Source organism: Mesoplodon bidens, assembly GCF_964165515.1.
Source record: "Mesoplodon bidens genome assembly, chromosome: 11".
NCBI lineage: Eukaryota > Metazoa > Chordata > Mammalia > Artiodactyla > Ziphiidae > Mesoplodon > Mesoplodon bidens.
Genome location: NC_138167.1, coordinates 55068096 through 55095332, shown reverse-complemented (window position 1 = coordinate 55095332; position 27237 = coordinate 55068096). Strand labels below are relative to the sequence as shown.

At 34.9% G+C, this 27237-nt stretch overlaps 1 protein-coding gene across 3 annotated transcripts in view; it reads left to right on the top strand.

Moving 5' to 3' along the window:
- Positions 1–19374: 19374 nt before the first annotated feature.
- The window catches only part of CNTN1 (contactin 1), a gene marked incomplete at both ends in the record, with an annotated part of 158992 nt that continues 151129 nt past the window's right edge, over positions 19375–27237 (top strand). For 2 of the 3 annotated variants that reach the window (XM_081248139.1, XM_081248141.1), the window contains 2 exons: positions 19375–19435; positions 20828–20860. In XM_081248139.1, the coding sequence (XP_081104265.1) occupies positions 19375–19435; positions 20828–20860 (94 nt within the window). The remainder of the gene's footprint in view (positions 19436–20827; positions 20861–27237) is intronic. The other variant, XM_081248140.1, reaches the window with a different exon arrangement.

The following is a 27237-nucleotide window of genomic DNA, read 5'->3' as shown; positions in this document are numbered from 1 at the left end:
CATTATATGATAATCATGTAAGGAATTTAATTTTCAAGTGAAATCAAAAATCCCTTAAATGTCAATGATAATTCAAGATTTTGGACAGAAATATGGACATATGGAATTCAACACTAATAGTTATTTAAGACTAAAAGTCCTTGACTAGCCCTGATAAACCTTATATTGTGCATTCAAAATTAGTTCACAAAAGAGCAGATATATTTCTGCATTCTAAAACTTGTGAGATCTTTATTCTAAGAAACTGAAACTACACTAGTGTTATTTATTAAATCTTCAGAACACCTAAGAAACTGTTTTGTAAATCTTTTTAAAAAATCTTCAGCAAGAAAAATTTTTTTAAACATCTTTATTGGAGTATAATTGCTTTACAATGGTGTGTTAGTTTCTGCTTTATAACAAAGTGAATCAGTTATACATATACATATGTCCCCATATCTCTTCCCTCTTGTGTCTCCCTCCCTCCCACCCTCCCTATCCCACTCCTCTAGGTGGTCACAAAGCCCCAAGCTGATCTCCCTGTGCTATGTGGCTGCTTCCCACTAGCTATCTATTTTATGTTTGGTAGTGTATATATGTCCATGCCACTCTCTCACTTTGTCCCAGCTTACCCTTGCCCCTCCCCGTATCATCAAGTCCATTCTCTAGTAGGTCTGTGTCTTTATTCTTGTCTTGCACTTAGGTTCTTCATGACCTTTTTTTTTTTTATTCCATATATATGTGTTAGTATATGGTATTTGTTTTCCTCTTTCTGACTTCCTTCACTCTGTATGACAGACTCTATGTCCTCACTAAAAAATAACTCAATTTCATTTCTTTTTATGGCTCAGTAATATTCCATTGTGCATATGTGCCACATCTTCTTTATCCATTCATTTGGTGATGGACACTTAGGTTGCTTCCATGTCCTGGCTATCGTAAATAGAGCTTTCAGCAAGAAATTTTGAACAAAAGCCAAAATATTTCTTTTAACATCATAAAGAAAGTAAATAATTCTGGCAAGAGTGCAAAGAGCTGCAAGATTCCTGCCAATATACAGCTGTAGCTGCTTTGTTCTTTTATTTTATTTTTAAGCCAGTGAGCAGGCCAAGATGGGTGAAAAATTAATCTCAGGTTTATATTTCTGCTGTTTAATTTATCTTCTTTTCATTTCTCCACTGTATAAAACAAATTGATTAGGAGGTTCTACCTATTACTGAACTTCAAAAATATTATCTCTATGCGGAGCCCTTCCAAATACCTGTTCCCTCCCCCAGCTTGTCTCCAAATTCTGGTCTCATTTACTCAAGTATTCACTAGGTATCACCACTCTGATGTCTAATGGGAAACTCAAACCTAGCACATTCAAGAGTAAATTCTTCATCAACTCACTTTCCCACCTAAACACTACCTCCCCTTTGCCAAATGGAAGCATCTTCCACTCCCATGGGCAAGCCAAGAGATAAGGACTCATCTCTGAACTCTTTCCTTTTGCTCACCTCCTACTTCCAATCAGTGTTAATTTCTCACTGGCCCATACTTGAAGCCAAGGCCCACATATTTTGGCTCTATTCAATCTCTAGGATCTAGCCCAGTGTACATGGCACAAATATTTTAAAACAAAGTTGCCTATGTAACTGCTTCTACTACTGCTACTGCTAACTAAATTGCTGATTTTACCTACCTATATTGCAAATTGTATTGGCAGCTGCACTGCATTAGAGAAGTCATTAGATATTGGAAGAGAAATGGTATCATTTTGTTCCTCCCAATTGGATAAATGCGTGGAATTATCCTCAAGTCAGGGTTAACTGTTTAACAGTGATTCTTGTGCTTTAAGTGTTCTAAATGATGGCAGCTTCATAGCCATTCACAACTGTGGTGCTTTTTCTTTAGTTATCAGCTTTCTTCTGTGACATCTAAAGCTTCTGTGGCATGAAACACACACACACATACTCACACACAAGTGCACACACATATATTTATTAATCACACCTTCCATGCAAAGTATTTAATCCTTAATAAGAATATAAATATATGCATAAGGTATGTTCTGTTCCCTAACTTCTAATCTAGTTAATGGTAATGAGAAATTAGCACACATGTTTTGTGTACATTTTTCAAATAATTCTCACAATTGACATATGCTGGAATAACTTGCCCAAAATGGACTAGCTATATGAGTGAGTTCTGACATTATCCACATTCTTGTCTCTCAATCTCATTGCCTTTTGATAATACAAAAATCTAAAATACTGTGACCATATGTATAGATTTCCCAGGACAGTTTCATAGTCAGATATTTTGCTCTACTTATTATCTTCATAAACCATCAAGATCTATCAGAAATAGCAGATTTGAGGCTTCCCTGGTGGCACAGTGGTTAAGAATCTGCCTGCCAATACAGGGGACACGGGTTTGACCCCTGGTCTGGGAAGATCCCACATGCCACGGAGCAACTAAGCCCATGCACCACAACAACTGAGCCTGTGCTCTAGAGCCCATGAGCCACAACTACTGAGCCCATGTGCCACAACTACTGAAGCCTGTGTGCCTAGAGCCCATGCTCCACAACAAGGGAAGCCACCACAATGAGAAGCCCACGCACTGAAATGAAGAGTAGCCCTCACTCGCCGCAACTAGAAAGAGCCCGTGCACAGCAACGAAAACCCAACATAGCCAAAAAGAAAGAAAGAAAGGGAGAGAGAGAGAGAGAGAGAAAGAAAGAGAGAGAGAAAGAAAGAAAGAAAGAAAGAAAGAAAGAAAGAAAGAAAGAAAGAAAGAAAGAAAGAAAGAAATAGCAGATTTTGGCAAAGAAACCACTTCTCCAAAATACTTTTTTTCTCAACCTCTTAAATTGTCTTCAAATGTTTAATAATCAAATGTCCCTATATTCATTTGGAAGTGGCCTTGCATTTGGAAGACAAGGAAGCACATAATAATAAGGTATCAGTGAGTTCAACAGCTGCTCCAAGACTTTAGACAAGGGATGGGACCTCACAGAAGGATGTTGTCAGAGGACAGTTTTTCTTACAAAGGTGATCTTGATCTAGGTCTTGATAATAGGAGAGGTTTTTGTTTGCTCATCCATAAACTGGGGTTAATAGTAGTAGCTACATTATTGGTTCATGTGAAGATTACTTGAGTTAATGCTTAAGCTTCTAGAACAAAGCCTGGCTTACAAAATGAGAGGTAATAGAGTGTGGATATCTTAACTACTAAGCTAAAACTTATAATTGAGTTTTTTTTTATTTCTGTAACATAGTATAATGTGTACCACATACAATAGATACTCAATAGATATTTGTTGAAGTGATGGTGTATCACTGATAAATTTTGAAGCAGAGAGTACAGGCAAGTGAAATTTTCTAAAGATAAATTTAATTTTACATTATTCACTAGGTTTCAGATATTTGGATACATGTTCATTAAAATAACAAGCACATAGGCAAGAGTTTCTCTTGGTAGCAGGGATCAAAGACAGATCCATTGAGATTGCACTGATTCTTTTGCTTAACTAGACTCAAAGCTTCTGAAGTTTGAAAACTTGCCTCTACTTCTATTTGCATCTGGGGCTTGTATAGGGACTTTCCCATATTAGGTACCCAGTCAGTATTTGCTGATTGATAAGACTTGGATTTGATAGAAAGAAATCATTACTTGCATTAAGAGAGCATAAAATTATTTTCAGAAGTTATAGATCCCTCTTTTATATTTCAGTTTTTTAATAATCTACATCTTTGTTCTGTAATTGCATATAAATGGAGGGATATCCACTCTTGACTTACTGGCAATTTAATTAATCTTTGATACAAATTTGAATAAAAAGGGTACAGCCCAAGACCTTGTTGTCACTATAAATCTGAAATCTTGATGATGTGAGGACATAAGGATGCAGGAGTTAGGGAGTTTCACCAATATCTGTTCTGGTTATGGAACGCTGAAAAGGAGCCTGAAGAACAGTGTTCTTCAACCAAATGACTTAGGATTAAACATTATGATGACATTTTCTTTCAGAACAATTCAGCAATGGAAACTTACTGCCTGTGGAAGAAACCGGAAGTTCAACACACGACATTTAAGGTCCTATAATTTGAGGATATTTTCTCCCCACTTATCTTTCTTAAATGCTTCCATGAGCGTAGGCCCTGGCCATATTAAATACCTGAGTTCTCTGACTTTGACGTATACTTTCCCACTTTATGCTTTTACTATTTCTATGTCCTCCTGCTTGCTTGGTTCTGTGAGCCAAATGTACACCAGTGATATACTTTTAGTAATAGCTCAATAAATTTATTCAACAGATGTTAAATTGAGCATCTTCAATGTGTAAGGCATCACATCAGGTAATATGGAACATTGAAAAATACAATCTTCTATTGAGGTATTTATAACCTAGAAATTCCCTCACTGAATATACGTCTTTGATTTAACAATACTTATGTTGCTGTTGCAAAATGTCTCCATTTGGTAGCTACTTCACAAATATGTATGGAATTAATGAATGAATAATTAAAAATTACCATCCAGCTACCTTTATGTGATTATTTTATTTTATACTCTTCAAAAGAAGATGAAACAAACTTCTCGGTCTTTGAACAGCATTCAATAAAAAAACAAGGTCTATTAAGTTGCACGAACATTCAAAGACATCTTCTTTTTTTTTTTCTTTCTTTCTTTCTTTATTTATTTTTGGCTGTGTTGGGTCTTCGTTTCTGTGCGAGGGCTTTCTCTGGTTGTGGAGAGCGGGGGCCACTCTTTATCGCGGTGCGCGGGCCTCTCACTATCGCGGCCTCTCTTGCTGCGGAGCACAGGCTCCAGACGCGCAAGCTCAGTAATTTTGGCTCACGGGCCCAGTTGCTCCGCGGCACGTGGGATCCTCCCAGACCGGGGCACGAACCCGTGTCCCCTGCATCGGCAGGCAGACTCTCAACCACTGCGCCACCAGGGAAGCCCCCAAAGACATCTTCTTACATGTGTTTCAAAAATACTTATTGAATTGTTTGAATTGAAGCACATTAAAAAATGATTCTCTTAATGCTGTTTCTAGAAATAAGGACCTAAATTATCTGGGTAGAAATCAGTCATGAGTTTAAGTACTGAAACAATGACAAGAGTCAGTGACTCTTCCCTGTTATTTAAAATAAAATGTCAACGGTTACATCTTGTTCTTTCCGAAGATCTGTGCCTTCCGTGTGGTATATCTCTTAACCTGAACAGCAGCTAATAGGAGTTGCAAGATCATCAGCCTCATTCTGTAATCATGGATGGGTCACTTGTCAGAAAACAGTATGAAATTCTATGTACCTTTAGTGTTCTTTTATATGCAGGACATACAGAAAGATCTGTGCAGTGAGGAGGAGTCACTCACATCATGGGCCTTTGCAGTTGCTTTAGGGAGAAGGACTTAGAGTGGAGCCTCAATAGCAGAGTGGCAGCAGCAATGAAGCCTTGTTATTAGATATGGCCATTTCCACAGAGGAATAAAGCCATATAAAGGGGAGATTAGGGTCCAGGAAGTCTTTAAAACTCCCAGTGTAAGTTGAGTGAGTGGTTTCAACCTGCCACCTTTTCTTCACAGGTCTTGTCCTTTTGTGCATGTGTGGGAAAGCAAAAGTTCTATCTTGCTGGCATGGGAAATTTTTCTGCTGTCAAAGACTTATTAAATCCTACTTTGGATTTTTAGATATGATTCACAGGGAAGGTATCACAGAGCACGTTTCTTTGTAGTAGTACAGCTATCTCAGATCAGTTTGAACCTCAGTTAGGCAACAAGAGAGGTTAATAGAACGTTCAGTCATGTCATTATAGTCCAACAAGAGAGTCTCATTTAAAAGTAGGAAAACTTCCAGGTATTTGTCAAAGCAATATATCAAAATGCCTTGTTCATTATGATAAATCAGAAGTAAAGTAAATCAGATGTAAAGAGAGAGGATATTCAATTCTCACCCAGACCAAATGCCACAACAAGGTACAGTGCAGACATAATTTTAAGAGGTAGTTTATTAAGTGTTGCATATCTTTTGATTTGGAGAGTGCACTGGCTAAAGATGTGGCCTAATGAATTCAGAACACATTTGCATGTTCTCTGCAAGTAGTGGGAATATTCCAACCTTCACTTAACACATTAACTGCAATAGTTCTTGAACTTTAGTATGCCCACAAATTACATAGGAAGCTTGATTAAAATGCAGACATCTGGACTATTTCCTTAGAGACTCTAATTATTCTTGGGAGTTGTCAGAAATCTGCTTTATTAACAAGCATACCAAATACTGTTAATGTAGGTGGCCCCTAGACCATATTTTGGGAAACACTGACATTGTTTTGAAAGATATGTTAATCATTGAGTGTACAAAATATCATTTCTTATGATTTAGAGCAAGAACAGATTCTAAGTATCTTTAAAAAAAATTAAACAGTAGAAAATAAAAGATTTAAATCTGCCTGGAATAGAATTCAAACCCGGCTCTGTTACCAGCTATGTGTCTTTGGGCAATTGCCATGATCCTCAGAACTCATTCTATTTGGCAAGATCTAATGAGATAACATGTAGATTGGGAACTTGTAAAGTTTTTAGCACATTTATGTTATTGCTCCTTAATTGTTCCCATGTGTCTGAAGTTACCTTGTTACCTTCAGTTTTCTTATTCATCCACCTGGCTCTGTTCAGTTCCTTCCAACATGAACCATAATGTACATCATTGACAACAGAGGGATTATTAGTTCCACTCCCCACTGTTCTTCTCTAAGTCTTACTAAAACTCACTGGCTATGTTTTACTTTTCATTTAATATTTATCTGATATTTTGCGCAGCAATTCTTTGCCACAGCTAGCACTAGATTCTGAGGATTGAAAGTAGAATAAATTATGGAGTTGAATAATAAACTGATTCTTTTTTTATTTAGTATTGTTGATTTAAATATTATATTAGTTTCAGGTGTACAATGTAGTGATTCAATATTTTTATACATTACACTCCACTTAAAGTTATTATAATGTATTGGCTATGTTCCCTGTGCTGTACAATACTCTTGTATCTTATTTTATACATAACAGTGTGTACCTCTGATCCCCTACCCCATCTGCCTTCTCAGTGGTAACATTGGTTTTTCCTCTATATTTGTGAGTCTATTTCTGTATGGTTATATTCACTTGTTTATCTTTTAGGTTCTACATGTAAATAACATATAGTAGTTATTTTTCTCTGACTTATTTCACTAAGCATAATACCCTACAGGTCCATTAGTGTTTTTCCAAATGGCAAAGTTTTTTAATGGCTGAGTACTATATATTATATACTATATATATTATATTATATATAATTATATTATATTATATTATATTATACATGTATATTATATGCATATAATATCATATCATTTGCAAATATTTTCTCCCATTTTGTAGGAAATCTTTTCTTTTGTTGAAGGTTTCCTTTGCAGTGAAAAAGCTTTTAAGTTTAATTAGGCCCAATTTGTTTATTTTTGCTTTTATTTCTTTTGCCTTGAGAGTCTTATCCAAGAAAACACTGCTACAATTTATGTCAAAGAGTATTTCACCTCTGATCTTCTAGGAATTTTATGGTTTCAGGTCCTACTTTAGGTCTTTAAACCATTCTGAGTTTATTTCTGCATATAGTGTGAGGGAATGTTCTAATTTCATTGTTTTAAATGTGACTGTTCCATTTTCCCAGCACCACTTGTTGAAGAGACTGTCTTTTCTCCATTGTTTATTCTTGCCTCCTTTGTAGTAGATTAATTGAACATAAATATGTGGCCTTATTTCTGGGCTCTCTATTCTGTTCCATTAATCTATGTGTCTGTTTTTGTGCCAATACCACACAGTTTTGATTATTGCAGGATTGCCATATAGTCTGTATACAGGGAATGTGAAACCTCCAGCTTTATTCTTTTTTTATTAATCAAGATTGCTTTCACAGTCTTTTGTGTTTCCATATCAATTTTAGGATTATTTGTTCTAAAGCTGTGAAAAATGTCCTGGGTATTTAGATAGGATTGCATTAAATCTGTTGATTGCTTTGGGTAGTGTGGACATTTTAATAATGTTAATTCTTCCAAACCATAAACATGGGATATATTTCCATTTCTTTGTATCATCTTCAATTTCCTTCAACAATGTTTTATAGTTTTCAGAGTATAGGTCTTTCACCTCCTTGGTTAAGTATATTCCAAGGTATTTTATTCTTTCTGATGTGATTTAAAACAAGACTGTTTTCCTGCTTTCTCTTTCTGAAATTTCATTATTGGTGTATAGAAATGCAACAGATTTTTGTATGTTAATTTTGTATCCTTCAATTTTACTGAATTCATTTATTAGTTCTAATAATTTTTTGGTGGAGACTTTAGGATTTTCTATATAAGGTATCAGGTCATCTGCTAATAGTGACAGTATTACTCTTCCCTTCCAATTTGGATGCCTTTTATTTTTCTTGTCTGATTGCTCTGGATAGGACTTCCAAAACTATGTTAAATAGAAATGGTGAAAGTGAAAATCCCTGTCTTCTTCCTGATTTTAGAGGAAAACCTTTAGTTTTTCACCATTGAGTATGATGTTAGTTGTGGCTTTGTCATAAATGGCCTTTATTATGTTGAGATGTGTTCCCTCTACACCAACCTTGATGAAAGCTTTTATCACAAATGGATGTTGAATTTTGTCAAATGCTTTTTCAGCATTATCAAGAGGATCGTGTGATTTTTATCCATTGTTTTGTTAATATGGTATGTCATATTGACTGTTTTGTGGATATTGAACCATCCTTACATCCCTGGAATTAATTCCACTTGATCATGATGTATGATCCTTCTTATATTTTGTTGAATTTGATTTGCTAATATTTTGTTGAGGAGTTTTGCATCTATATTCATCAGAGATATTGGCCTATAATTTTCAGGATTTTTTGTAGTGCCTGTGTCTGGTTTTGGTATCAAAATAATTGTGGCTTAATAGATTGAATTTGGGGTGTTCCCTACTCTTCAATTATTTGGAATAATTTGAGAAGGATAGTTATTAAGTCTTCATTGTACATTTTGTAGAATTCCTCTATGAAGCCATTTAGTCCTGGACTTTTGTTTGCTGGGAGATTTTTGTATAATGATTCAATTTCACTATTGTGATTGATCTGCTCAGATTATCTATTTCTTCCTGATTCGGCCTTGGAAGATTGTATGTTTCTAGGAATTTATCCTTTTTCCTAGGATGTCCATTTTTTGCCACAGTATTCCTTATTATTTTTGGTATCTCTGTGATAACAGTTGTAATATTTCATCTTTCATTTCTTATTCTGCTTATTTGTGTCCTCTTTCTTTTTTTTCATAATAAGCCTGGCTAAATGTTTATCAATTTTATTATCTTTTCAAAAACTAGCTCTTAGTTTCTTTGATCGTTTCTGTTTTTTTGGTCTAAATTTTATTTATCTCCTTTCTGATGTTTATTATTTCCTTCCTTCTGCCAACTTTGGGCTCTGCTTGTTCTTTTTCTAATTCCTTTAGATGATAGGTTAGGTTGTTTAATGGAGATTTTTCTTGTTTCTTGAGGTAGGTCTGAATTGCTACAAACTTCCCTCTTAGAACTGCTTTTGCTGCATCACATACATTTTGGAAAGTTGTGTTTTCGTTTTTATTTGACTCAAGGTATTTTCTGATTTCTTCTTTGATTTCTTCATTGAACCATTAGATTTTTAGTAACATGTTGTTTAGGCTTCACACGTTTGTGTTTTTCACATTTTTCCTCCTGTAATTGATTTCTAGTTTCATTCCACTCTGGTTGGAAAAGATGCTTGATATAATTCCTATCCTCCTAAATTTCTTGAGACTTGTGTTGTGGTCTAGAATGTGATCTATCCTGGAGAGCATTTCATCTGCAGTTGAAAAGAATGTGTATTCTGCTGGTTTTGGATGGAATGTCCTATAGATATCTATTAATTCCAACTGGTCTGATGTGTCTTTTAAAACAACTGTTTCCTTATTGTTTTTCTGTCTGGATAATATGTCCTTTGATGTAAGTGAGGTATTAGAGTACACTATTATTTTTGTATTATTGTCAATTTCTCCCTTTATTAATATTTGTTTCATATATTTAAGTGCTCCTGTATTAGGTACATATATGTTAACAAATGTTATATCCTGTACTTGTATGATCCCTTTATCATTACATAATGCCCTTCTTTGTCTTTTGTGTTTTGTAACTTTTGTTTAAAGTCTACTTTGTTTGATATGAGTACTGCTATCCCAACTTTTTTTCATTTCCATTTTCATAGAATATCTTTTCCCACCCCCTTACTTTCAGTCCATGTGTGTCTGAAGTAAATCTTTTGTAGGGAGCATTTTTTGTTTTGTTTTGATTTTTGTTTTGACAGAGACATTAGTGATTTTTTGGAGAGAGGGATCTTACAAGCCTAAAACAAAGGGTTCCGGAGCAACACCCCACAGTGTACAGCAGGCAGCAGGAAGGACATTGTTTGGTTTTTTTATCCAATCAGCCACCCTATGCCTTTTGAGTGGAGCGTTTAGTTTGTTGACATTCAGTGTGATTATCACTGAGTATGTACTTATTGCCTTTGCTTATTTGGTTTCAGTTTGTCCTGTAGTTATTCTCTGTTCTTTTCTTAGTCTCTTCCTCTGTGGTTTGATGACTATCTTTAGTGTTATGCTTTTGTTCCTTTGCCTCTGTTTTTTGCTTATCTATTGTATGTTTTTGATTTTCAGTTACCATGGAGTTCACATATGTTGACCTGTAACTATATCTACTTGTTTTAAACTGGTAGTCATTTAAGCTCAAACACATTCTGAAAGAGGTACAGTTTTTACTCTCCTCCCCCATGCTTTATGTTTTTGATGTTATATTTTGCATTATCATGTCTATCCCTTAAGTGTTTTTTGTGGTTATATTGATTTTACATTTACTGTATTTTAATCTTCATACTAATTTATTTAAATTGTTGATCCACAGCCTTTATTATATATTTGCCTTTACTAGTGGTATTTTCCCTTTCCTATAAATTCTCCTTGTTGTAGCCTTTTCTTTTCCAACTAAAGGTGTCCCTTTATCACTTCTTGTAAGATCAGTTTAGTGTTGATGAACTCTTTTAGTTTTTGCTTGTCTGAGAAGTTATCTTTCTCACCTTCCATTCTGAATGATAACCTTACTGGTTAGAGACTCCTAGGTTTTAGGTTTTTCATTTCAGCACTTTAAATATATCATGACGCTCCCTTCTGGCTTGCAAAATTTCTGCAGAAAAAATCAGCTGAAGCTATATGGGAATTCACTTGTAAGTGACTCTTTGTTTTTCTCTCACTGCCTTTAAAATTCTCTCTTTATCTTTAACTTTTACCATTTTAACTATGCCATTTTAACTTTTGCCATTTTAACTATGAGTCCTTTGGGATTCATCTTGTTTGGGACTCTCCGTGATTCCTGCACCTAGAAATCTGTTTTTTTCTTCAGCTTCAGGAAATTTTCAGCCATAATTTTATCAAATACATTTTCTACCCCTTTCTCTCTTCTCCTCCTGGGATCCATATAACACAGATATTAGTGCACTTGATGTTGTCCCTAAGGTCCTTTAAGCTATCCTCATTTTTTTAAAGTTTGTTTTTCATTTGCTCTTCTGATTAGGTGATTTCCATTATTCTATTTTTCAGATCACTTATGCATTATTCTGTATCACTTATTCTGCTGTTAGTTCCTTCTAGTGTATTTTTCAGTTCTGTTATATTTTTCTGATCTAATTGGTTTTTATATTTTCTAGTTCTTATTAAAATTCTCACTGTGTTCATCTATTCTTTCCCCAAGTTCAGTTAGCATTCTTATTACTACTTGTTTGAACTCTGTGTCTGGTAAGTTATTTATTTCTATTTCATTAGGTTTTTTTCTTCTTTTTTTGTTCTTTCATTTGAAACAGTCCTCTCATTTTGTTTAACTTTCTTTGTCTCTACAATATTAGATATAACAGTTACCTACTCCAATCTTGAAGGGTTATCCTAGTGTGGGAGCATTCCTATGCAGTCTGCATGTATCCAGTGGCTTTGGTGGGAGAGCTGGATCTGAAGTGAACATGGGTCATGTCTTCCCTTGGAGTGTGCTGGCAACTACCACCTTGGAGGGAGGTAGGGCTGAAGATGGAGTGGCTAGGACCAGAGCCAGGTTTAAGCCAGGGCTTCTCCTGTGCTCAGTGGCAATCAGCCCCTTATCAAGGGCAGGGTTGGTGCCCAAGGTGCTGGAGCAGAAGCCCTAAAGTTTGTATCTGAGCTGGTTTCGTTCTAATTGTGTAAAGTCTCCTTGGCAATGGCAGCTTTCACCCTAATGGAGAGCAGCACCAGTGCAAGAGAGGCTGGATCCAGTGCCTGGTATGGACTGAGGTGTGTGCTGGGATGATCACAGGAAACTGGTCAGAATTCCCGGCAATTTTCAATCTACAGCCTCTGCACCACTCTTGGGAGTAAGCAAACATCTGCATGCATTCTTCACAAGAAAAGTCTTGGTTTCTCATAGCCCTCCGGTAAGTCTCACATGTTTTCAAACCAGCTAAGGGGACTCATCTAACCAGGGTCGACTCCAGGGCTGGGATGCCTCATATGTGATTTGATCCCCAGGGAGGATCCTCAAGCCAGTGATATCCTCATTCCTCTTCTGTGTTCCCTGCTAGGGGCTTGGACCCTGACCGAATCACTTCTTTTCCCTTCCTACCTGATTGCATGTGGATTTTTCTTTAAAGTTTTGGTTGTAGAAGAACGTTTCTTGCCAGTCTCCAGGTTGTTTTCAACAAGAGTTGCTCCATGTGTAAATGTATTTTGATGTGTTCACGGTGGAAGGTCAGCCCAGCATCCTCCTGCCCTGTCATCTTGATCTCCCTCGTAAAGTTATTCTTATTAGTACACTGATGAGAAAGAGGTTTGAGTGGAATCCCACATGTACATGTTTGAGTTTTAAATCTTGCTTGACAAAGCAGCCCCTCCCTTATTCATTTACTGAATCAATGATTTTTTGAATTGCAAATAATGAAGAAATCATATTGCATTATTTGCTTATTACTATATCTATTTTCCATTAGCATCTCAATTTTGTAATTTCAAGCAAAATAATTATGTAGTATTGGTACCATGTCAGTTCCATTGGGGAGATAGTTTAGAATCAGCAGGAACTTTCTTCATTTTCTTGAATTTCAAGAGATATCTAACCACACATACACATATTCCTGAAATGTGGGACAAAAAGTCTGTAGGACTCTCAGTTTATTTATCATATAAAAATGATGGTTTCCTGAAACTATCCCAACAAAAAGCATGACTACATCAGTTATAATCTTGCATGATATCATGGGCTGGCAAGAAATATGTGCTATAAATATCACAAACAGGGTTCCATTATTTTTAAGTCCTTCTGCAGGCATTACATCATTTTAGAAATAAGCAAGTAATTTATTTAATCATAAATCCAATTATCTAAAAATATGAGAATTCAGTTTTCTGTAAAATGCAAGGTGTGCTGTCAGTATGCAATAAATACCCATATCTTCAGAAAGCCTTCAGATATTTTTCCCTCAGCAGCCTCCAAGTCATTAATTTCACAGTCTGATAATTTTATATTTATTGAAATGTTTTGAAATGTATTTATTATATTGCTTTTCTTTTTGCATATACTTCACACATAATCAAGTGGCAGGCTGCTTCAGCAGCTAAGGCAGTTGCAATCTGAAAACCATCACATTCTACCTATTAGTTGAGCAGTGTATGACTCTATTCTGGAAAAGAAGGATAATGTTTATAATCATTTTCAGAAAATGTGGTGTTTTTCTTGGCTGTGTACTGTTTTTCCTTGGCTTAGAACAGCATGTTCTTCAAAATTTTATACATCTGTAAGCTGCTAAAACAGTGTTAAAAACTATTAGACTGAGACAATAATAATTTGATAATAGAGTTTAAAGAAGTCAGTATGAGGCTGGAGAAGACCATCTAAAGTATGCAATTATATAGGTAGAGGGAGTTGTGTCTCCTATGTTTAAATTGTTTTTAATAATCAAAATTAACTGGAGCTGTAAAATATTGATATACAAATGCTTAATGTGTAGTATATACAGTATCTCCTTTCTAAAGGATAATAATTTTTAAATATATAATATTTCTTTTTAAAAGATTCCCATTTTTTAAATTCAAAACTGATTTTGGGAGTTCCCTGGTGGTCCAGTGGTTAAGACTCTGTGCTTCCACTGCAGGGGGCATGGGTTCAATTCCTGGTCAGGGAACTAAGATATCTTGTATGCTGCGTGGTGCAGCCAAAAAACAAAACAAAACAGAACAAAAAAACTAATTTTATTTCTGGAAAATTTTAGTTAATTTCACTTTAATGTTTTGACTTCTGTTATTTACAGATGTAAAAGGGATTTTACTTACACACATGTATCCATATGCATAAATAATTTACTCCTTACAGCAATCTTCTGAAGAATACACTTAGATTTCCATTCTACAGACTGGGTGACTGACACCTCAGGAAGATGAAGTGATGTGTGCAGCAAAGACAGAATTTCAGATTGAGTCGAGGATAAAATATCCCCTGGTTTTGTAGAGTAAGAGCTATTGAGGTCTTTTCACCTAGGATCATCTGTGCTCAACACCAACAAGCTTCCTCTATTTTCTGGAAACTGAACTTTATAGCAAATATTCTTTAGAACCAGAGAAGAGTGATGAGTATCATAAGTAAAATTTTAGGTTAAATATTTTTTAACATGGCCTTTCATGAGCTGTGCTGGGGATAAATCAGAATAGGTTCCTGATACCCCCCCAAATCTTTTTTCTTTCTGAAAGAGATGTGACAATTTGCTAATACATATTAGTATTTTCTCAATATTTCTAAAATTTTGTTCTCTCTCAATGTAAATGCTTGTATAAGCATCAGTTCAATGAAATATTAGATTTATTGATATTGATGGAACAAACTTTGATTATACAGCAGCACTAAATACTTTGTGAATAATTGTTAGTGGCTAAATGTTTGCTAAGGTACTGTTGAAGCTTTTTTGAATAAAAAATGCATACATAGATATGGACCAAATTTCTCAAAGGAGAACCATAGCATCATCTAAAGTAAAGAGAGAAAGGTCGGAGAAAGAAAAGCATGGAAAAACAGAAGGGAGAATGAAGGAAGGGAATAGAGATTGTCACCCTGTGTTACCTTATTATATTTTTGTTGTTGTAGTTGTTTAAATACATGAGTAAGAAGAGATTTAGTAAACGATGTTGGAGAAAAGAAGTTAAGTTCTTTGGAAATTACTATAGTTGCAATACATGTTAGAAAAACACCAGTCACTGGACACCTATAGAGCTGTGATGAGTTTTGGGGGGAAGCATCTGCACTGCCTGGTGTAAGGTCTAGGCTGAGAGTAGGAGAAACCCGGGAGCTAGACAGCACAGCATGGCCTGGGGACAGGAATGCATCCCCGGGATCCAGGAGCTGGTCATTCTGTTCTTCTGGTTATTGAGAAGGAAAATGTTTACTCCTTTAACTGGCATATCTTTGTCTGACTTGTTTTCTTCCTATACCACTTCACTTGCTGCAACACTTTCAGGCCCATGGGGGCTGGGATCTGTCCGTGGATTACTGAGAAGAGCCATTATTAAGAAGAGCCATTTCTTCCACACTAGCAAGCATGGGCACAGCCTTGCTGCCTCTCTCCTCTACTGCACTGCTGAGAGGATAGGATCAGGAGCCACAGTGATGGGATAACTAGTGACACAAGAAAACAAATCAGCAGCAGAAAACAAATGGGTGCACAACATGCAAGAGATGCTTTTATACTGAAACAGCAAGAAATCCATTAAATAAAATAAAATATATGCTGCCAGAATGAGGACTCACTATCCTATTGAAATAGGCAATATTTTGGAGTGAAGGAAAAGATAGTGTGGCCCAAAATAATGAAAAACCTTTACTTCTGACTAGAGTGAGCATATTCAAATCAGAAGACAGAGACTTCCAACAACACTCAATAAAGTGCACATTAAAAATGCTTTAAAATATTGCTACTTAGAATATTCTTCTTCTAGAGTGTATTTATGTCCAACAATAATCCCTATCAAAGACCAGAGCCCCAGTAAGAGATACTCCTTATTACCTATTGTCAGCATCCTATCCTTATTCTAAGGAACTAAAGTTTAATTTTGTTTGTGGCAAGTGTTTTGGAATACAGTTATGGAATGATCCAGTCATTTCTTCATTTATTCAATAAATATATATCAAATGGCTTCTATGTGCCAGACATTAGAGGCATAACAATAAAAAATGACATGTTGTTTTCTCCTGTAGCCTAATGGGCCTAAGATCTCATAGAACAATAGTTAATATTTATCGAATATTTTCACAGTAAACATTTCACATTGTACAATCTTATGCAATGCTTGTAATATTCCTATGAAATAGACATTTTTTTCATACTTTGTGCATGAGGAAAATTAGAGTCAGAGCTTGAGTGATTTGCCCAAAGTTATAAGCTAAATAATGGTTGAGCCAAACTTCAGACAAGATCTGGCTGACTCCCCCGGATCTCTTTTTACTATGCCTTACCTCACTTTCCCATATACTGTGGGTGTTGTCTAAGAAGGAAATGTAAAATAATATCCTTGACCTAGAAACTCCTTCTGTACCTTATTTACAATTTCCTGAAATCACTTGCTCTGTGTAGACACAGCTAACCTTCCTTTAGACCTGCCCTCTTTCTTTCCCAGATTCCCTGTAGACTCAATGAGGTAAACAGACCAAAATCTCACTCACACAATTCATCAAAATTAATAATCTGAAGGATACTCTCACTGTAATTGTCCTTCATTTTTACCTGATTCTTTTTCTTTCTGGTCAGTACTGCTTCCTCTACACACAATACAAAAACTGCAGCAGCATCCCTTGCTCTTACATTAAATATTATTAGTATGTAGAGTTACTGTTTAGAATTACTTTAGAATTATCAATTTATAACAGTTTATTAATTGATAAATTTGAACTGTTTAAAATCCAATAATTACTGTCACATTAAACTGAACATGCTTTGTAATTTGCAAAAAGTTTGCAAATATATTATCTAAATTAATCTTTACAAAAAGAACTGTTTGATTGACACAGCAGTTTTGGCACAGTTTATGTTTGCCTTTCTACCTTCCTCCTCATTAAAGGAACTTGTCCTAATTAGTGTGCATAACTCAATGAAAGTAATTAGAAACCAATAGGCCAAGAAAATGCTGAAATGTACATTTTTCGAGACAAACTTTAGGAGACATAAACAATGTGCACATGTTTCAATAATTTTAATTTAGGTTATATTTAAATATTAATGATAACAAAATAAAAAGCTAATATCCTTCCATAGATCATTTCATTGATTTCCCTGCCTCCTGAAAGAATTTTTTTTTCATTCTTCACCTTTATTTACCTGTTCCTTTTTCTCTCTGATCAGTTCTGCTTAGTAAAAGAAATAAAATAAAATTTAAATTTAGAAGTGTAGACTTAATACAGTTTATACAGATGTGTAGTTCTCACTGTCTTACATATGTCCAAGGGAAATAAATTGGTCATAAATCAATCCTGGCATTTTAAAATTATCTGTTGAATATGTTTCCTCTTGCAAAGATATTTTAAATATCTCCTGTTGTTAAGTTGACCCATTTCTGCTATGTTTTCTCTAAGAATTCAACTCAATTTTTTTTCTAGAAATAAATGATTTTTCACTGTAAAATAACCTATACACCAAAAGAGACAAATATGTTCTTCCTGGTCCATATAGTACCAACTAAATATTTTTACCAGTCTCTGCAAATGTTAGGATTCTGGCAAAGTAGGGGGTGGTGGTAAATATAGTCTTTAAATCCATCATATTAAAAAAAATAAGTAGTACCTTTATATGTCATTATGATGCAACAAATCAGTACCATTTTATTTTTGCTGTTTTGGATAATATTTAAATATATTTATATATTGATCATGATAACACTACGTATTTTTTTTCAGAATTGCTTTTATGCTCTATCTTAATATTTTACATTCAATTTTATATCATGAGGTTTTTCTATCTTATTTCTTATGTATTCTTTGAAAACTTGATTTAATATCCTTTCAAATTGAAGGGCCTTCTGTGTCCCAATTGAAGAAGTCTCTTTCTAATGCCCTGGAACATTAAAAAATTTGTTATACCTCCACCATAATGCCCTGCCTGTCACCACCAGGCCCATTCCCACTGTGATGTATTTTGCAATGCTTTTAATTAAAATGATTAACATGCTTTCAAGTTTAATAGCATGTAGATCCAAAAAAGTTTCACTGCACTGACTTGTGTACACATAAGTGTTCCTATTGATCTGTGAACTTCTTAAGGGTAAGCAGACTGTCTTTCTTATAGATTCCTTTATCTGTATGCTTGGTCACAGATGGATTTACAAAGAAGATGATGAAGCTTAAGTCATGGGACCCCTCACTTACATGGGGCTATTTCAGTGCCCTGAAACCTCACCAGTATAATCACGTGGTCATACGTTTTTACAGAATTTATAAAAGCAAGATATTTTATTTAGACTGCTGAATAGTTTCATAGCTTAGTTTATATTAGTAATTTTGTCTTCCTATCTTTAAAGATGGTTCTCCAAATTTTAAAGATTTGGCCACACAAAACCTAGATTCTTCCTTATAAGGAGTAATTATTTACTTTCTGTTAAATGAATAAAAGAAAGAAATGAGGAAGGGGAAAGGGAATGAATATATTATTAATCAATATATTTTAATGGCTAAAAATTAGCATTTCTGGCAACAATTTTCCATAAGTCACCAACAGGCAATTTTCCATAAGCCATCAACAGGCAATGCTAACGTATAACTCTTGTACAGTGTCTATGCATTTACAAAGCCCTTACAAATATATCTTTTACTAAATCTTTATACCAGCCCTTCAAGTAAATTTAATCTTCAATTAAAATAATTGACATTGAAATGTTCACAACTGTGCTATTTGTTAAAAAAGATATTTCTATGATCAATTATTAAAAAAGTTAAAAACTAAAACATATCAATTGAGTGACTTGCTCATGTTTCTTACCATGTCAATACTGGGAGGCAGCTGAAGCCCTGATTCAGAATCTACTCTTTTCAACATGGGGTTTACAAATGTACATAAATAAACTAAAACATTCTACAAATAAGAAATATAAAATAAGTTAGAATTGGTAATGTTGTTGACCCCAAATGATTAACATTTTCCCTTCCTTTTCTTCCCTTTTCCTTCTCTTCTTTCTCTTCTCTTCTCTTCTCTTCTTTTTATGCAGGTGTTTAATATTCTCCAACTGCCATAAAGTTAAAGCTTTTTTTGAAAATTGAACCTAACCTCTACTGAATACAAGATGAAAATGTGGTTGCTGGTCAATCACCTTGTGATTGTATCTTTTACAACCTGTCTATCAGGTAAGAAATATCCTTTGTACAATCTCCATAAATTATGTCAATGTAAACAACATGCTGTTCACTTCATTGAATTTGGTGTATAAAGTTAGAATTAATATTTTCTTTTGACACCTGGGTCAGACAAGTAAATTCATATATATTAAGGTTGGCCCTTGTTTTCTTTTTTTTCACAAGATTTAGTTAATCAGTCTTATATAGTGATGTGCTGGTAAATGTTTAAAATCTGGAGCTCTGGGAGGAAAAGAAAAATCCCTGCTGTGTAGCATTTGCCAATTCCTAGAGGGTAAATTGTCCTATTATTCTCAATTTCAACTTGAAATCATTTAATGTGGTGGCAGAAAAGATATGTAACAGCTCACCATTATACAGTATGTTCACTATATAGTTATAATAGACTTAACCTCATTAGCATACATAAAAGTAAAATACAGTAAAATAATTAGAAAATAATGGATTTTAAGCTTTTGTTACCTTTGTTCTTTTTTATTTATAAGTTAATATAATTTAATTTTTATTATTGGCTGGTCAATCTTATGAAAAACAATTCAGAAATAATCTACAGTGTATTCAGGGACTTAAGAATAACAAAACAGTTTTAAGAATGTTGTAGTTTTAGGACAAACAAATACTATATTTCTATCTTTCAAAGACAAGTGTGAAAGATTCAGAAATATTTTTCTACAAGGAGAGGTACGTTGTATTTTTATCTGAAGCAGCATGTTTTCTAACAATCAGTTTTTTCTGATACCTTTGTCTCAATTACCTTAGGTCAGTGTTTGTTGAGTTGCTATTAAGTTCAAGACTTAGTTGGATATCATCTTATCATTTATCAGCCCCCCTTGATTGCTCTAATGATGAACTTGATAGGCATCTTATTGTATTTCTTATTTATTATTAAGGAAATAAAAAAGCTATTTTAATTTAAGGAGTAATTTTTATTATGATGACTTCAAAATCAAGAAAAGTATAATAATTTTATCAGTACTTAAAAATTTTAATGACATTGATATAACCACATAATTATACACACATACACACACATATATAACTATATGTTTATATATTATATAAATATAAGAAAGAAAAATTTTGTGGTAAGGTTATTATTGCTGTATTACCTTTATGAATAAAATAAAACAAAAATAATCTTATTATTACTGAAAATCCATACTAATTCTGTTGACCATAAATTTTAGTGCTACAACTATAAAATTGCAAAGACAAGGAATAAATATTTGCAAAGATATGATGATACTTCAGCCTTAATAGTGAAAGGCCAGTAATCTTATTTCATTAAGTAATATCTCAGTTATCTGAGTAATGTTTGAGACCACAACCTGAAGAGCTGCTTTGGGGATTAATTTTTTTTCTTTTTCTTTTTTTTCGTTTTAGAGTTTACATGGCACAGAAGGTATGGTCATGGAGGTAAGTTGATGAAAGTGTTCATTTTTAAACAGCTTTTCTCAAATAAATCATATTTCATCCTGCTTTAAGCTATTAATTCTCCAAACTTCAAGCAAGTGATTAATGTTAGAGCACTTGGAAATTTTGTAAGATGATTTATCTAGGGTCTTCAGGCACCTTGTTTGATTGCAAGAATGAATGAATGGATACACCACAAACAAATATCCAACTAGAAGATTGTAGCAGATGGAATATATTCAATGCAACCTGTATTTTTTCCTGCATGCTTTGTAACAATCCTATGCTACTAAATTCTGAAACAATGTTTTCAATATTATAAAAATCTAGCTTATTTTGAAAGCCTCCTGCTTTGCTGCACACATCTCTTTAACTAAAGTTAATGAACTTGGAACCTTAAGATTCAGTTTAATTAGAAATCCAAAGACCTTGCAAAATTTATTGTTTATTTTTTATTGAATATAATTAGCAATACTGCTTGTTTAGATTCTATTTCAATCACTGAACAGTTCTTGCCAGAAATATAGGCAATATAGTAGACTGCAAAAAAAAAAAGAATCTAGAGTAAGGCCAGCCTGGATTTACATAGTCAACCTGGTATTCACTAGTTATGTGATCTTGTACAAATTATTCAACTTCTATGAGACTCAAGTTTCCAATATGTAAAAATCACATGTTTCTTGTGAGAACTAAAAAAATAATGTGACAGGGCTTCCCTGGTGGCGCAGTGGTTGGGAGTCCGCCTGCCGATGCAGGTGATACGGGTTTGTGCCCCGGTCCGGGAGGATCCCACATGCCGTGGAGCGGCTGGGCCCATGAGCCATGGCCGCTGAGCCTGCGCGTCCAGAGCCTGTGCTCCGCAACGGGAGAGGCCACAACAATGAGAGGCCCGCATACCACAAAATAATAATAATAATGTGACAATAGCTTCCAGCACATTGACCTACATAGTAGGTGCTCAGTAAACATAGTAAACTGGTAACTGATAAAAGCCACAGCATAGTGGTAGAAGAATGAATAATTAGGAAGAATCACTGAGCAACCAATGCAACAATTTCCATGCCAAAGCAAGATATTCATGCCAGACTGGGTCTGAATTTCCATCTGTAGGGGATTAAGAAAAAGGATAGTCCTAGCATGAAGCACATCAAAGCTATTTCTGTTTCCTCCTTGTGAGTTAGGAATGACTACATTTAGGCTACATAAAGATCAGTGAGATATGTTTCTTGACTTCAAGAACCTTACATGTAATAGGGAATAATAAAAGTAAGTAGATTAACAGATTTATAAGAGAAATAAGCATTTTAAAACAATTACTTTGAGGAATAAATGAGTATTTAATGATGAAGCTAGTAGGTAAGGGAAACTTGAAGTATTTCAATTATTAGAAATGGAGTTAATTCTTAGAGGCAGTGGCACAAATAAAGTGCAGATGTGGGCAAATATGGGCTGTGTTAGATCACAAATTCAAAGAACTCTCGTTCTGCAGGATGTTAGTAGGACTTCATTGTCAAATAAATTTGAGAAAGGCTAGTTCATTAAAGTTCAACAGTTTATTATTAAGTGTAATACATGTATTAGTTTCCTAGGACAGCTACAGCTATAATAAAGTGCCACCAACTGGGTGGCTTAGAACAACAGAAATGTATTGTCTCACAGTTCTAAAAGTCCCAAACCAAGGAGATATCAGGGTCATGCTTCTGCTAAAACCTGTAGGGGAAACCTCCTTCCTTGCCTCTTTTAGCTTCTGGTACCCCCATCATTCCTTGGCTTGTGGCAGCATACATAGGTAGACATAAGGTAGGTGTGGACAGATGCCCAGATAGTTATGCAAAACAGTGTCTAGAGCTTCAGGGTTGGACCATAGGTCAAGGAAATTGTTGCCATCAAGAAATGTGATAAGCTCTTCTTAGGCAGGTAATGTCATGCTAAGGAAAATTTAGTCAACTTAACCATTCTGCTAACCAGATACTAACCTTCCTTCTAATTATTGGATTTCTGCACATTCTCAAGGCCAACTCCTTATATTTCAGTTATGATAAATTACTGAAATGTTACCTATTACCCATGAGACTAAAGAATTAGGGCACCAGAGTATTCAAAGCCTAAGCCCGAAATGTCCTTGTTCTCTTATCAGTGGGGAACGATTGACAATGAAGACAAGAAGCATGCTTTGAGCCAGTTTAAATATTGTTTCGTTTGGAGAGTTTATTGTATTTCAACAGATCCTACAACACTCCCTATCCCATAACCACTGTAGCATTGTAAATATTGTAAAAATTCTAGTATTAGACTGTGTTAAAATTTTGTTTTCATCACTTTTTCCTAATGGATTTTTTCCTGAGAATCTTTACAGCATACTTATATAAAATTATGTTTGAAAACTAACAGATTGAGATGACATATTACAGAGTAAGAGATAGGATTTGATTCATAATGAATATAAAATGAATAAAAAATATAGGCTTCCCTGGTGTCACAGTGGTTGAGAGTCCGCCAGCCGATGCAGGGGACATGGGTTCGTGCCCCGGTCCTGGAAGATCCCACATGCCATGAAGCGGCTGGGCCCGTGAGCCATGGCCACTGGGCCTGCGTGTCCAAAGCCTGTGCTCCGCAACGGGAGAGGCCACAACAGTGAGAGGCCAGCGTACTGAAAAAAAAAAAAAACAGAATAAAAAATAACTCTCAAGCACAGATAGTAATTCTACTTTCAATTTCCAGAGATAAAATAGGATAACAGGGTTACAGTGAACCATCTCTATATAGTGAGAAGTGAAGTAATAACATTTAAGATCATACAACTAACTGATTACATTAACCATGAAACTGAGAATGCTACTGAAAAAAGCAGCAGTTTTTGCCTGTTGCTCACATCTGTGAATTTGACAGCAAATATTCATACATGATTTCTTTTTTTCTGTTAATCTTCTTGATCAGATTTAAGAAATGAACTTACTTCTGCAATATATTACCACTATATGGTAGAAAATACACAAATTTGCATTGAGTAGATGAAAAACAGAGTGAAGTGCTGTCTTCAATTAGCTTGAGAAGTCATCTATATAATTGTGTGCTCCTTTTTAGAATATATCCAGTACAAAAAAGAGCATGTGTTTTAAAAATAATCTTATTTTTTAAACATATTATCCATGTGTTTCTTGTACCCTTTAACCCCATAATACTTCCAAAGCATGATAATTTGTCATCTAATTATTTCCATGGCCCTAGAAGAAAAGCAATGGGTGGCTTAATTTTTGTTGATGGAGATTATAATGCTTATATTAATGGATCCTTTGCTGAAACTTGTGTTGTATTCCCCCTGAAAGTTATTTTTCCTTGATCTGGGCTCCCTAGCTGAGCTAACAGAGCAATGAGCTCAGATAGTATTCAAGGGGGTTATGAAGTTCACATTCAGAAGTTCACACTGAGCATGCCACAACAATTTAAAACCTTGTGTTGATTAACTTATCTTCCCAGAGCCCAAATATGTTCTCAAAGTAAAATGTATAGAGTAATTGGTAAACCACCTAATGGAATATTAAGCATTATTTCAATCAGGCTCGAAAATTTTACAAAAGCTAGAAATGCACATTTATAAAATATACTGAGTAGAAACATGTGGTGTGTCATATTCTGCTTTTTGATCTAGAAAGTGGGCAAAGGGAAGTATCTTAAATGTAATATTTTCTCAAAATGAAAAATAAATATTTTATCAAAAATTAGCTTCATATTTTCATCCCTTAAATGTTTTGTTGTCTCTTCCTATAAAGGGCAGATGGAAGTGGAGTACTAGAAAATTTCTGCATATAATTTTGGAAAAGCACTTGTCATTGATAAAAAATAGCATGGGACACTGATAATATCCAGTTTGGCCTATACTTCAACCCAGCTCATTCCAAAAGTGTTTTATTTTTACATCTATCCTTTGAGGGATTGCCTATCAATAGATATAGTCCCATCATTATTAACATGTGGCATTCCATTATTTTCAATGGAAATATTCATTGCTGGTATCTTTTTCAGAAAAAAAAACCTAAGCATTATGATCATGATGAAGAAACTATAAACATATTTTCAGTTTACTAAAAGATGACCGATTTTTATCTGAAAGGCATATACCTTAAAATCATAAAGTCAGAAAGTACGTTGGCAGATGCCAGGGGCCGGGAGGTGGTGGGGTGGGGAGGGCGAATGGGGAGTTGTTAGTGTTTAATGGGGACAAAGTTTCAGCTTAGGAAGGTGAAAAATTCAGAAGACGGATGATTGTGAGGGTTGCACAACAGTGTGAATGTACTTAGTGCCACTGAACTGTATACAGTTAAATATGGTTAAAATAGTATGTTTTATACTATGTGACTTACCACAATAAAAAAAATAAGAAATAAAATAAAGTAAAAATGAGAAAAAGATACACTATCAAAAAAAATAAAAACCATGCATTTTATGAAAATATGCAAATCTACTAATCTCTACCTCCATATTGATGTATGTTTATGTGCAGCTGTCTTTGTTGTATTTCAAAGCACTGTACAGTACTTTAAATAATCAAGGCAACTTGGAATGAACAAAACTCACTTTATTTCAAAGTGATAAAAGTAGTTATTTCGAGAAGGCTAATAAAATTATAAATTAAATTGGGAATTCAGGATTATTACAAACCCTATACTAGCACTACCAGAGAGCACTCTAGAAGCAGGTGCTAGCAGGCCAGGATTAACTATTTCTACATTGGAAATACAATACTGTTGAAGAATCTTTAGGTAATGAAACCCTGCACCTATTGAGATGAGTTCAAGTTTTGTGAAATAGTGTGTAATCACCATTATTAAATGATACTTAATTAGTTGACAGTCTTTTCAGTTTGCTGCTTAATGCAAAATTCTCCGATGCAAGGTGGAGTCGACCTAAAGAAAAACCCCTAACCTTAAAGACCTGAAATTCTCTTAAAAGTGTCTTTCATAGGGGACTTCCCTGGTGGCACAGTGGTTAAGAATCCGCCTGCCAATGCAAGAGACAGAGGTTCGAGCCCTGGTCCTGGAGGATCACATATGCCACGGGGCAACTAACACGTGCCACAACTACTGAGCCCGCACTCTAGAGCCTGCGAGCCACAACTGCTGAGCCCACGGGCCACAACTACTGAAGCCCGTGCACCTAGAGTGCATGCTCTGCAACAAGAGAAGCCACTGCAATGAGAAGACTGCACACCGCAACAAAGAATAGCCCCCGCTCACTGCAGCTAGAGAAAGCCCACACACAGCAACGAAGAGCCAAGGCAGCCAAAAATGAATGAATGAATTAATTTAAAAAATAAATTTTTTAAAACAGTGTCTTACACAGAGCGTAACTTTTAAATTTTAATAAAGTTCAACTTATCAAAGTTTTTCTTTCATGGATCATGTTTTTGGCATTATATCTCAAAACATCACCATATGCAAAGTCAGAATCAAGTCATTGACTGAATTAAGGACAACCAATACCTCTAGTTCACCAAACTGTAGCCTCACAGATGACCATCTAAAATTCTTATGCTGCCACTGATGTAACAAATGGAAACTCAAGATCTAATCCAGTGCAGATCAGGGGGCTTCTGCTTAAATTATATGCATAATTGCACCAAACATCCATTCCTCTTTAAATTTGATGATCTTTTCTATTGGTAATGATAGTAATACCATAATCATCAGTCTTGTATATAAATACAATGTACTTAGAAGATAGTCATGAGCTTTAAACTCCCCTAAACACTATTTATTTTTAGTATTCTAAATATTTAGTCTATTTAGGTATTTTTTTTAATTGTTCAAAAAATTTCATACTAAACTCATAATTCATCAGGGGGTAAAGTGAGAAGAGAAGTCATCTTACCTTCCAGAAGAGAATCAAAATATATTAATGAAATTGAACTCCTCTGCTTGTCTTTGTAAGTTTTTTTTTTGGGGGGGTGGGGGGGAGTTGGGAAAAAACAATAGACTATCCAGGGCAGCAGTGTTACTAAATTGCTCCAGTCAGAAAAGCTGTGCAACTGGGAGAGACTCAAGGAAGAGCTTATGAGATTGTCCAAGTGGGAAGAAAAAATTGCATATGACTTTTATCATAGATAAGCACAAGGTCATTTCTTTCAGAGATTAGAAAATCTAGACCCTACATCCAAACGAAGGTCTAATTATCAGGGATTTGGGTTTCATTCCTCATTTTTCCCTGGTGTGCTATTACATCCTGAAAGGCCAGAAAACATTGGATACCATCAGGAAAATTATAGAAGCAAAGCAGAAAACATTATATGCATTTCTAGTTTTTATAACCTCAGGGATATAGAACTAGACACAGCTCAGAGCAGGGCTTCAAAAGCATTAGCAGAGGACTTCTGTGAACACCTT